This window comes from Pseudorca crassidens, chromosome 10, assembly GCF_039906515.1.
Source record: "Pseudorca crassidens isolate mPseCra1 chromosome 10, mPseCra1.hap1, whole genome shotgun sequence".
In the NCBI taxonomy this organism is placed as follows: domain Eukaryota; kingdom Metazoa; phylum Chordata; class Mammalia; order Artiodactyla; family Delphinidae; genus Pseudorca; species Pseudorca crassidens.
The window spans coordinates 68,366,992-68,379,220 of NC_090305.1; the positions used below are offsets into that span (position 1 = coordinate 68,366,992).

The following is a 12,229-nucleotide window of genomic DNA, read 5'->3' on the forward strand; positions in this document are numbered from 1 at the left end:
GTAGTGCAATATGCCCATGATATTTGTTCCAGCATAAGCCTAAATCTTCCATTTCCATTATAGTTTGGAAATTTTCCTCATAGATGAGGAGTGAATCATTGCCTGCCCTCTCCAGCCTCACCTTTTTCCTTGCACTTACATACAGCCTGTACTCTATTCCTGCTGTGTTCTTGGTGTTCCCACTCACCACATGCCTCTTTGACTCTGCTTGTGCCTTCCCTGGTCTGGAATGTCCAGATTCTGTCCCCATCTCTGCTTGTGGAAATGGAACTCATCTTTAGAGACCCACATCCAAGCCATCTCTCACAAAACATATCTCCTGGGACCACTCCCCTCCAAACTCCTCTATTTATATCTTTAAACCTTTATGTGTATGTTGTAGTAATTCACTCATATCTTTTCAGCTCCCCTACTAGACTATAAGTGCTTTTTAAGTTTAGGAATCAATGTATAGCAATTTCCTCTGTATCTGAGAGTTCAGTCAGCATTTGTCAAATGAATGAGGGCCATGTTAAAAGCACTCTCAGGAGGGAGAATTGGGGCTCAGATCACCACATAACTTCTGCAGTCTCTTAGGAGAAAATTTCTAGGAGAATACTGGACAAACATGAGAATACGGTCCTTTTCCTCAAGTTATTTTTTGTATTCCCAGTAAACTAACAAGAACCTAATGTTAAACATGTAGTGGACTTTTTCATTGGTTAGTGTTTTTGGCTGGGGTCCCCAGATTGTCTTTGCCAATTTGTGTAGCATGGTATGGATTCTGGAGTTTAAGCTTTACAGTTATTTGCCCACAAACTAGAAGAGTTTCTTCCCTTGTAGAAGCCTTCCTCATCTCTCTAAATTAATTGTATGTGACATCTCTTTGGTATGTTAAGGATGAGTTGTAACTTGGTAAAAACTGTAATACTCTATGTTTTGGACATATTGATATGGGAAAACCACTGTCTTTGACACGTAAAACTGCATTGTGGGCTGTTAGAGGCTCACACTCAGCCTCTAAGCACCTATATGGCTGGGTTTGTAGTACTTGTTGAGGAGCAACTCTGTGCTGTGCTGAATGAGGGCAGTTTTCAAAAGAAACCCAATAGTCTCTGAAAGAAGGTGGATTGAATGACCTCTGAGGACCTTGACAGTTCTGAAATCCTGGTCTTTTCAGCCTGACGTTATAAACTACTGTTAGTTCTCATTTCCATCTTCTCTCTGCCTCTCTAAATCCTAGTGATTCATCAAGCCTAGTTCAGTTACCACCTCCTTCAGAAAGCCTTCCTGATAATATGCTTTCTGCTCAGAACTGGAACTCGCAGAGTGCACACATTGCAGTTGAGTTCTGACACTTGTTGCGGGGTCAGAATTGCCTCCCATGGCTCATATCACTCTGCCTCTCCCCAGGTCCCCACAACCCATCCCCCTCACCACTGCGCAGTGTGTATGCAGTTTGTGCGGAAGGAAAACCTACTGTCTCTGGCCTGTCAGCACCAGTTTTGCCGCAGCTGCTGGGAGCAACACTGCTCAGTACTTGTCAAGGATGGCGTGGGTGTGGGTGAGTCTGCCATAGGATTTATAAAAGGCTGGCATGAAGTATTTAGCTTTAGCTCTGCCCTTTCAGGTTCTCAGGTCAACTGAGTGTTTTCTTGTGAGCCTAATTGAAGTTTTTATTGTCAGAACCATTGGTTTCCAAACACATCTGTGTGAACAATGGCAACGTTTAGACCTGAGCAAAATGAGAGAGTTAAGGCTAATGTTTGGGCATATATGTAAACGTTGGTGTGAATGCAAGGCTACCTTCTCTTGCCTTTTGGGAGAACTGTCCTTTAAGCTGCCTACCGTATCTATCTTGATTCTCAGAGTGGCAGCCATAACTCAGAAACACCTAGAGAGTTAGCTGTTATTTAGGAAATATAAGCACAAATCAAACTTGATGATCAGTTAAAGGAATATTTAACTATGACTTGATATTTGAAACTAAATCAGCATTACTTTAATTGTGTCTGCAAAATCTCATTGTATTGACGGTAATCACATGCATGTAATATTAAACATCACAGAACTAAATTGTTAGTTAATAACCCTATAGGATTTTTTTTTTTTTTTTTTTTTTTTTTTGCGGTACGTGGGCCTCTCACTGTTGTGGCCTCTCCCGTTGCGGAGCACAGGCTCCGGATGCACAGGCTCAGCGGCCATGGCTCACGGGCCCAGCCACTCTGCGGCATGTGGGATCTTCCTGGACCGGGGCACGAACCCGTGTCCCCTGCATTGGCAGGCAGACTCTCAACCACTGTGCCACCAGGGAAGCCCACCCTATAGGATTTTTTAAACAGTTTTGTTTTTTATTGGTGCTGTTTGTGATATATATGATTTAATTTGTTTTGTTTTTGTTGGGGTTTTTTTGGTGGCTCTGTGCGGCTTACAGGATCTTAGTTCCCCGACCAGGGATTGAACCCAGGGCTCTGGCAATGAGAATGCCGAGTCCTGACCACTGGACCATCAGGGAATTCCCTATCCTATTTAATTTGGAATAATATTTTAGTTGCATCACTGTGCAAATATATTAATTTCTCTCTTCTTTGAATAAATTCTGGTGCTTTAGGGGTTCCTTACATAGAATCTGAATTTGTTGGTTGAACTCAGCAAATATATTATCGCTGTGTCTTCTGCGATACAGTTGTCCATCAGGTTATCTTTGTTCAACAGGTGTCTCTTGCATGGCTCAGGACTGCCCGCTTCGAACACCAGAGGACTTTGTGTTTCCATTGCTGCCCAATGAAGAATTGAGAGACAAATACAGACGCTACCTCTTCAGGGACTATGTGGAGGTATGCCCAGCCCCTGTTGTGCCCTCTGTCTTCCCAGGCCTGCTTTTCATCAGATGCTCACCAGTTACTTTATAGACTAGACTGCCAGTAGATGCTTTCGTTTGAAGAAAGAGCTCCACGGCTTTAAAACAGTTTGAAAACTACTAGAGTGCTAGTGAATCCCAGGTCTTTTGCTTCCTTGTTATGTATCCCTTGACCCATTATTTTACCTCTCTGAGCCTTGGTTTTCTCTTGTAGAATGGTCAGGCATCCCCACCTTATACAGAGTTGCTTAAACAAGCTGTTGTATGTCGGGATAAACACAAGTCAGGCATGTCTCAGGAGTTGCTGTTCTGTTCAGTTCACTGTGTGGTTCAGCACAAAGAAGAGGTGTTGCTTTTTGGGCAATTGGAAAACTTGTTCAGGTTTTCAGCATGGTCAGTTTTGGAGTCCTTCCCCTCTATTGCGCTACCTGTTCAGGCTTGTTTGTTCTATGCAGCATAATTTTCATCTTTGTCTTTCATGCCCAAGCTTATTGGATTGATTGACGGTCTGGGTTGTCTCATGCACATGCCACAGGAAAAGCAATGCCTTGTTCCTTGTGCTGTTTTCTGCCTTTGGTAGATGCCTGAGGGTCATTGAGCCCCTCAGAGTCTTATGCGCAGCTGAGTGGTCTGTGTTCCTTTCCAGCCCTGGTCCGTATGCCCTTTCATTTCAGAGACACACTTCTGTATTCCATTTTGTCATGTAATCTTAGAGCATTCTAGTGAGTTGCTACCTAGTTTAAGCTAAGCATTCAAAGGTCATTTTCAGGGATCTTCCTGGTGGTCCAGTGGTCAAGAATCTGCCTTCCAACGCAGGGGATTCGGGTTTGATCCCTGGTTGGGGAACTAAGATCCCACATGCCGCGGGGCAACTAAGCCTGTGTGCTCTGGAGCCTGTGCGCCACAACTAGAGAGAAGCCCACATGCTGCAACGAAGAGCCCACACACCTCAACGAAAGATCCCGCATGCCACAGCGAAGATCCCATGTGCCGCAACTAAGACCTGACGCAGCCAAATAAATAAATATTAAAAACAAGCAAACAAACAAAGGTCATTTGCACTACCTGCCTAATGTCTGGTCTTCACAACATCCATCTTGAATTCCTGTAGCCCCTTGATATAAGTCATCAGCTGGAAGAACAGAAGGTGTTTGAGTACTCAGGGAGGTCTAATTTGGAGGCACCAACTAGGGGATGTCCTCATTATTCCTCCCCTTGGTGTGTTCACAGAGTCACTACCAGCTCCAGCTGTGCCCTGGTGCAGACTGCCCCATGGTTATCCGGGTACAGGAGCCCAGAGCTCGCCGAGTACAGTGCAATCGGTGCAACGAGGTCTTCTGGTAAGAGTGAGTGTGGGTGCTGAGCAGCCCTGGGCTTGTGCCTTCCCCTGCTCTAAAGCATCACTGCCGTTGCTCTTATGAGGGTGGGGCTGGGAGAGGCAGGGTCGTTGAGCCAGAAGAGCAGCTCTGTTCCACGTGGGCAGGGTTTGTACCTAGCATCTCATGTTCCATGAGATGTTTGATAATAGTCAGTCTGGAGACAAGAACGGGGCACAGATTCTTGGGGAATGTGCTGTGGTTATGCTGCTGAGACTCATGGCCCAGAGACTGCATGTCTGTATGGGTGTGTATCTACCTGCACAGATAATTCACATACTACTGTATCTGAAAGCAACAACCATCAACGTTTTAATCTTTCTCTTGGCCTTTCTGCTAATTTTATAACACTATAATCCATAAATGTGTTTATATTTACCTGGGGTTTACTCTATTCAGTAGACATGATGGGAATAGCTAAAGTATACTGAAGGCTTACCAGAGGAAATGCTCTGTCCTGATCATTTTACCTTCATTGTCACAACAACTGTGTATGATTGTACTGTTGTTACTCTTATGTTATAGGTGAGGAAATTGAGGTGCAAGGTAATGGCAGAGCCATAATTTAGGTCCAGACCTGTCCCCAATTCATGCCTCCCTGGAAAATTCATGGTGGGGCTTCAGAGAAAGTACGTAGAAAATGTGGTATATGTGCATATGTGCCTGCCTCTCAAGATGTTGTTGAGGGAGTCTGTGATTCACCAAAGGTTAAGAACCACTAATGTGGTTGCTTTCCATCCTTTGTGTCCTGCATTATGAACTTCTTTTCCCTGGGACATGTGTTAGGCTACCTGCCTGAGAGCCTTTATCCATAACGTTGTGTTGGCTTGGACAAAAGGGAAATTAAAAACATGGGAGCCTGGCCTGATGAATGTTGGAGTGTTTTTCTTTTCTGATTTTAAGTTTCAAGCATTGTCAGATGTATCATGCCCCCTACAGATTGCACAAGTGCTGGCATTGTGCATCCTGTGTGCACATCTGACTTGGAGATAAGCCAAGGCTCCCAGAACTGGATCTCATTCCTGCCTTGGGCCTGAGTTGAGATATCTTAGAATGCATCCCCATGCCCTTTGGGAAGCTGAATTCTGAATTTGATATCCTGTCAGGAAGGATTGACACCACATAAGATATTTGAAACAAACATTTCATTTGGGTTTATTGAGAGAAATTCACACAGTACTTCAGTATAATCCTGGGTGAGAAAAGGTCTCAGATGCCTTGATAGGTGACGTTACCTCTTTGAAAAGCTCTAATTCAGGATCTGTTGGCTTGGACAGAAGGAAAATGAAGAACACAGGATCTGACCTAACAATTATCTTTTCTGGTTTTAAGTTTCAAGTGTCGTCAGATGTATCACGCCCCCACAGACTGCGCCACAATTCGGAAATGGCTCACGAAGTGTGCAGACGACTCTGAAACAGCCAACTACATTAGTGCTCACACTAAAGACGTAAGGACTGTATCTTACCTGTCATGGATCTGCCCTCCTTAGTGCTACCCAGGGCCTTGCCCAGGAGATGTACCGTCTGAGAGCAGAACAGGGCTCTTGATGGAGGCTCTTGATCAGGGCCTCAGGGCTCTTGATGGAGGCTGCCCAGACCTGGCAGAGTTTGTAGCAATTTATCATGGTATGCACCGAGTGCATTTATTTTAATAAATTGCTGAAATGCTTGGAGAAGTTTGACCCTTAGGAAAACTAATTAGAAGAAGACTAGGTTTTATTGAATGTTTCCCAAGCTTTAACAGCTCTGGGAGGGAGGTAGTTGATAGCCACACATAATAAATAGCAGAACTCTAATGCAAGCCCAAGCCTGCCCAATTCTCATTCTGGAAACTTCCCATGGGAAAGCATGGCCTGTAGCCCCTTGAGTTCTGCACGACTCAGCACTCAAGGATGTACCCTGTGCCAGTCACACGCTGAGTTGATGCACCCACAAGCACAGCTGTGACCATGACATCATTAAGCATAGTCCTTTTCGTGGCGATGGAAGAGCACAGCATCAGACTGATCTCTGCATTGCTGCCTGGGGTTGCTGGCATCTCTCAAATGAGAGCGAGCTTTAGAGGTTATTTCCTTGGCCTCTCCTGGAAGCAGAAGTTCAGGCAAGCTGATGAGGACTTAGTCCAGTGTGGCAGCTTTTACGCTGCTTTGGCGTTCCTCCCAAGCAGGCAAGCTCTCTACTGACTCAGCTTGTGCTTAATCTGAGCGGCCTCGTGGCAGGGACAGATGGTGCTTGAAGTGTTTCAGAGCCAAACATGCTGACCTCATTTCCTTGAATTGCTGTTCCAGCCTCAGCGACCCGCCACATTTAAGTGAGATGCTCCTCCCCAGAAGTGCTCGCACGATGAGCTACTGGGCACGGGTGCCGGGAGCTTTGTGTAATTTGTCTTAGAACCGGCCTGATGGTGCGTGAGCCTAATGGCACCCTTCTGTCTCCTCAGTGTCCCAAGTGCAACATCTGCATTGAGAAGAATGGAGGCTGCAATCACATGGTGAGCAGATGCCTGTACGTTTTGCTTATGTGACATGGAACCTTTGGTCAGCGTGTTCTTAACATGTTCTCTTCTGTTTCCCTCTGACAGCAATGCTCCAAGTGTAAACACGGTGAGTCCCAGGCTTGATGTACAAGGCCCAGTGGCACAGTCTCTGTTTCTTGTGCACGGGTCTCCACTGCTTATTTAGTGAGTGCTTTTGTGGTGAAGTGATAAAACAGAGGGCAGCCTCAGTCACTTATAGTCATGATAACCAGATTAAAGCATTTATTGATTTATTATTTTTCGGTCCCTTTTATAATCCCACTGCCGTCTCGCTGACGCATGTAGTCAGAAGTCAAGTTTGGGGTGACTATTAGACCCTCGTGAATCCTCAGTCATCCAAGAAGAAGGTTTTAGTGTGTTCTTTTTATTTTTGCCAAGGCAGGTAAGTAGCATGGGGCTTATCTGGGCTGCCTTACAGATACCTTTTAAGCAGGCTGTACATGGTTTTACTGGAGGCAGTAAAATAATAGTTTTCCATTGAGGTTTTTTTTTTATATATATATATAAATTTATTTACTTATTTATTTTTGGCTGCGTTGGGTCTTTGTTGCTGTGCGTGTGCTTTCTCTAGTTGTGGCAAGTGGGGGCTACTCTTTGTTGCGGTGCATGGGCTTCTCATTACAGTGGCTTCTCCTGTTGTGGAGCACGGCCTCTAGGCGTACAGGCCTCAGTAGTTGTGGCTCGCGGGCTCTAGAGCTCAGGCTCAGTAGTTGTGGTGCACGGACTTAGTGGCTCCGTGGCATGTGGGAACTTCCTGGACCAGGGCTCGAACCCGTGTCCCCCTGCGTTGGCAGGCGGATTCTTAACCACTGTGCCACCAGGGAAGTCTCCTCTGAGGTTTTATAAAGTTTTCAGAGGGGGTTTTGGCCTTTCAGGCCTCCGTCATCTATCAGTTGTAGGTTACATAGAACCTGTTGGTTTTGCTTTCCTTTCCTGCCAGATCAAGTAAAGAAATAAAATTCCTTTGGGTAGAAAATATGTCTAGATAGGTTTCTTACACAGCTGCTTAGATGCCAACCAGGAGGCCATGAGAGTTTCTCTTTGTAAGAGCCTGACTTATGCTATTCCTGTGTTCTCCCAGGAGCACACTGTAATCAGAGTAGACGAGGCAAGGTTTTAGACTGGAGTGGTGACCCTGAAGTGTAGAGTGAAGATAGGCCGAGGGTAGTGGCATATTTCCTCAGTGATATCGCACCCTAGCTTTTCTGCATGTTTGAATGAGAGGGACATACATGATCCACTTAGAACAGTGCACAAGACATACATACAGTTTAAAGAGAAATGACAAAGTGAACACGCGAGTACCCACCACATTCTTAGTACTGAGGAAGTCCTCTGTGTGTCCCTCCTCAGTCATAGTCTCCCCATCCCTTACTGCCCAGAGTTAACTTCCATCCCTCACATTGCTGTATAGTTTTACTACCTGTACAGGCAACCCTAAGCAATGTAGTAGTATTTAAAACAGTAGCAAACACAACCTAGCTGACTGAGGAGAAAGCAATATTGCCACTGTTCAGTGAAGCCTCCTAGGAGAAGAGAAGTGAACGACCTCTGGGTCTCTTGATTTGGCTTTAGCTTTAGCTTCTCCAGATTTTACAGAAGTCCCTTTTGGGAAGTCAGTGAGCCAACTTATGGAGTGATTCCTGGGAAACAGGGTTTACCACTGTCGGGGTCTCTGGCAGAGACAGAACATAGAACTGTGGTTGGCCCCTCTCCATTAAGCCACAATAATTGTTCAGATGTATAGCATCCATAGAGGATCTTTATTTTTCCCTCTTTGCTTCCTCAGTATGGAAACAGAGTCATAATTCTGGGTATGCACTATTGGGTGGGTTTTATGAAAATGTGCTTTTTCTTTTTTTTGGCCTCACTGTGTGGCTTGTGGGATCTTAGATCCCCCACCTGGGATTGAACCTGGGCCACGGCAGTGAAAGCACCGAGTCCTAACCAGTGGACCGCCAGGGAATTCCCATAAAAATGTGCTGTTTAAGACAGAAGAAAAGGGGGAAAAGTCTTTCTTTCCAGTTTCATGTACAACACCTAGGACAGGTGTTGAGAGTGGGACATAGTCAGGAGGGCACATGTGTTTTCTGAATGACCAGGTGGGCTTCAGTTGGACAAGTTTCTGCTTGTCACAGAGGCATTGGCACAGCAGACCAGTGGCCTTGTACAGTCAGCATCTGCTTGTGTTGGATTAAACGGCACAAAGCATATGTGTTCATGAAACTGAGACTATCCGTAGGCTGTTGTTCACATCAGCAAGGACAGGCTTACAGGGACAGTGGAATGTGACAGGGATGAGTGGTATACATTCCCTCTGTAAAGAGGCACCCTTGGAGAGTTCTGGATAGGTGACGCCCCCACCCCCCACCCAGAGCAGGATCTGTCTGTTTTCCTGCTTTGCCTATGACTTTGGAGGAATGTGGGCTTGTCTCGTGTGTGTAAATACTTCTTTCTCTATTCTGTGTAGACTTCTGCTGGATGTGTCTAGGAGATTGGAAGACCCACGGCAGCGAGTACTATGAGTGCAGTCGGTACAAGGAGAACCCTGACATTGTCAATCAGAGCCAGCAAGCCCAGGCCAGGGAGGCCCTCAAGAAGTACTTGTTCTACTTTGAGAGGGTAGGCATCCAGAAGCCTGGAGGGTGGGCTTCTTCCATTTGTCCTGCTGGGTGAAATTCCCAGTGACTGGTAGCCACAGCCAGCATGCTCACACAGAAGTCAGGAAGTGGAACTCCTGCAGTGGCCTGTGTGGTGCCTCCATAGATATGGCTTTCAGGCTCCACAGGGCGGCCACAGCTAACAAGGAAGGACCTGCTGACCTTGTTTGAATGATGAGTTGAAGGATAATGAAGGATCATCAGACAGTCTTTTCCATCCAGTGCCATGTTTGTTGTTTGTTTTTAATTGGGGTATAACTGACTGACGGTATTATATAATTTTCAGGTGTACAACATAGTGATTCATAATTTTTAAGGGTTATACTCCATTTATAGTTATTATAAAATGTTGGTTATATTCCCTGTGCTGTACAGTATATCCTTGTAGCTTATTTTACACATAGTAGTTTGTATCTCTTAATCTCCTACCCCTATCTTGCCCCTCCCCCTAATCCAGTGCCATCTTAATAGTCAGATTCAGAGGGCAGTTCATCCCAGGAAGACCCTTCAGAAGCCCACAGAGCATGGGACATTTGGTTTCTAAGCACAAGAGACCTGTAGTTACCTAGCTTTGCTTCATCCTCAGGGCTCGAGTCCTATTGCCGCAGGGGGGTAGAGTGATCTGGCAGGCAGGCAGCTGCTCTGGACAGGGTTGGTAGTGTGGACTGAGGAAGCCCCCCTCTTGCAATCCCAAGGACACACAGTCCCCATCAGCTAGATGAGGCTGTGGCCATTCTGAACTCCTTTTGGATCTCCACCTTCCTGGGACTCCTGCAGCTTTCTCCCTCCTCTGAACCCTGTAGTGGGAGAACCACAACAAGAGCTTGCAGCTGGAGGCACAGACATACCAGCGGATTCACGAGAAGATTCAGGAGAGGGTCATGAATAATCTGGGGACGTGGATCGACTGGCAGTACCTACAGAATGCTGCCAAGCTTTTGGCCAAGGTTTGTACCCCCTCACTCTTCCAGCCCTGTCAGGCCCAGACCTCTGAGGGTGGGAGGCACTGTAGGGGGCAGGGGGCTCAGCACCCTGTGCAGTCCTGCATGCTCCTGCTTATGGGTCCACATTTTGCTGGGCTGTGCCCACTGAGGACCCAGCCCTCTGTGGATGTCCAGGGGATTTTAAGAAGAGTATTCCAGTGCCTTGGCCTGCAGGGAAAGAACTGCAGGGAAAACTAGAGCCCTTTTCTTCTTTTGTCCCATCCATGCATCACTCAAAGGAAAATAAGAGATTGTCTTTGGACAAGTATTGAGATAGATGTGTGGACTCTGATGTCCGACTCAAGAGGGAAGAGCCGTTGAGGCAGCTGCTGGTAATAAATCACAGTGTGGAAAAGGAACTGTGGGTGTTCTGTGACCATTTTTGTTTCAGTTTTTGCCATGTTGTCCCCCAATTCATCTTTTATTTGCCTTGGCCTCATTTCTTTCAGGCCCATACCCGTTGAGCCAGGCTAATTTGCATGGTGGGGTAGAATTGTAAAAGCCACCTGAGATCCATGTAGTTAGGGTCATAGATACAGGTCCCTTCTCTTCTCTGTTGCAGTGTCGATACACCCTGCAGTACACGTACCCATATGCATACTACATGGAGTCTGGACCCAGGAAGAAGCTGGTAAGGCAAAGCGATTCTTCTTCTCTGCTCTCTTAGCTTCAGAGCTGCCCTTCTCTACCTGCACTTTGCAGGAGAGCAAGGACCAGATGCCTGGTTATTGGGAGGGCAAAATCAAAACTGGCAATTGTAAAATTTTATTTCTCCCCTAGGCATTTCCAAAGTAGATCTCAGGTGCTGGTATTTTGTGTAATAGGAAGGCAGATATACTGAAGCCAGTGAACAACTATATTTTTGGGGTGACTGGCTGAAAATGTCTGTTGCCACTTGGGAGCCAGTGCCCATGCTTTGGGAGGATATGCAGCTTGCATGTTCCTAAATATAGTGGACTTTGTTTGCATCTTGGTTTAATTTTCATCTTAGATGTTGGGTTGTTTCCCCCCAATTATAAAGTAATTCACACTTATTGTTTAAATGTTGAAAAACTTAGAAAAACATTTACATCATTTATCATCCCACCAGAAAGAAATGACTGCTGTTAGTGTTTTCCAGCCTTTTAAAATTAATATTATTTCTATAATCAAGGTTATATATATAACATTTTTTTGTTACAACTAATTGTTTTTGCAGCTGTTGTTATTTACCTGGCTGGAAAATGCCATTTTGTAATAGTTGCATAAATGTTCCAGTATATGGTTGTACCAACATTTGGGGCATTTATTGTTTCTGTTTTTCACTATCATAAATAAGACATTGGGAAACCTCTTTGTGCAACTGATTTGTGCAGTGGGTATATAATTACTAAGTCAAATGGTTTGAAAATTTTTAAGACTCTTGATTTTCAGAAGGGCTGAAAAAATGCAGTGTTCAGTGAATACAGTGTCTGTGAATATCCACTTTGACTTGTTCTTGTAGCATCCATTTCGCTGTATGTTGGGAGCATTCTCTTCAGTGGCTTAAGTTCTTCCCTTTTCTTTGGGGGTGGAGGGTGAGTGTGGCCTTGCCACATGGCTTTACTCCATAGGTAGCCTTTTTTTTTTTTTTTTGCGGTCCGCGGGCCTCTCACTGTTGTGGTCTCTCCCGCTGCGGAGCACAGGCTCCGGACACGCAGGCTCAGCGGCCACGGCTCACGGGCCCAGCCGCTCCGCAGCATGTGGAATCTTCCCAGACCGGGTCACGAACCTGTGTCCTCTGCATCGGCAGGCGGACTCTCAACCACTGTGCCACCAGGGAAGCCCCATAGGTAGCCTTTTGATTGGATTCTG

The 12,229-nt window shown here is 45.7% G+C and overlaps 1 protein-coding gene across 4 annotated transcripts in view; it reads left to right on the forward strand.

Moving 5' to 3' along the window:
- The window catches only part of ARIH2 (ariadne RBR E3 ubiquitin protein ligase 2), a 45,484-nt gene that overhangs the window by 31,750 nt on the left and 1,505 nt on the right, over window positions 1–12,229 (forward strand). For all 4 annotated transcript variants that reach the window (XM_067754343.1, XM_067754341.1, XM_067754342.1 and 1 more), the window contains 9 exons: window positions 1,393–1,543; window positions 2,695–2,816; window positions 4,070–4,179; window positions 5,548–5,665; window positions 6,658–6,708; window positions 6,799–6,820; window positions 9,224–9,375; window positions 10,217–10,360; window positions 10,959–11,027. In XM_067754343.1, coding sequence (XP_067610444.1) covers window positions 1,393–1,543; window positions 2,695–2,816; window positions 4,070–4,179; window positions 5,548–5,665; window positions 6,658–6,708; window positions 6,799–6,820; window positions 9,224–9,375; window positions 10,217–10,360; window positions 10,959–11,027 — 939 coding nt within the window. The remainder of the gene's footprint in view (window positions 1–1,392; window positions 1,544–2,694; window positions 2,817–4,069; window positions 4,180–5,547; window positions 5,666–6,657; window positions 6,709–6,798; window positions 6,821–9,223; window positions 9,376–10,216; window positions 10,361–10,958; window positions 11,028–12,229) is intronic.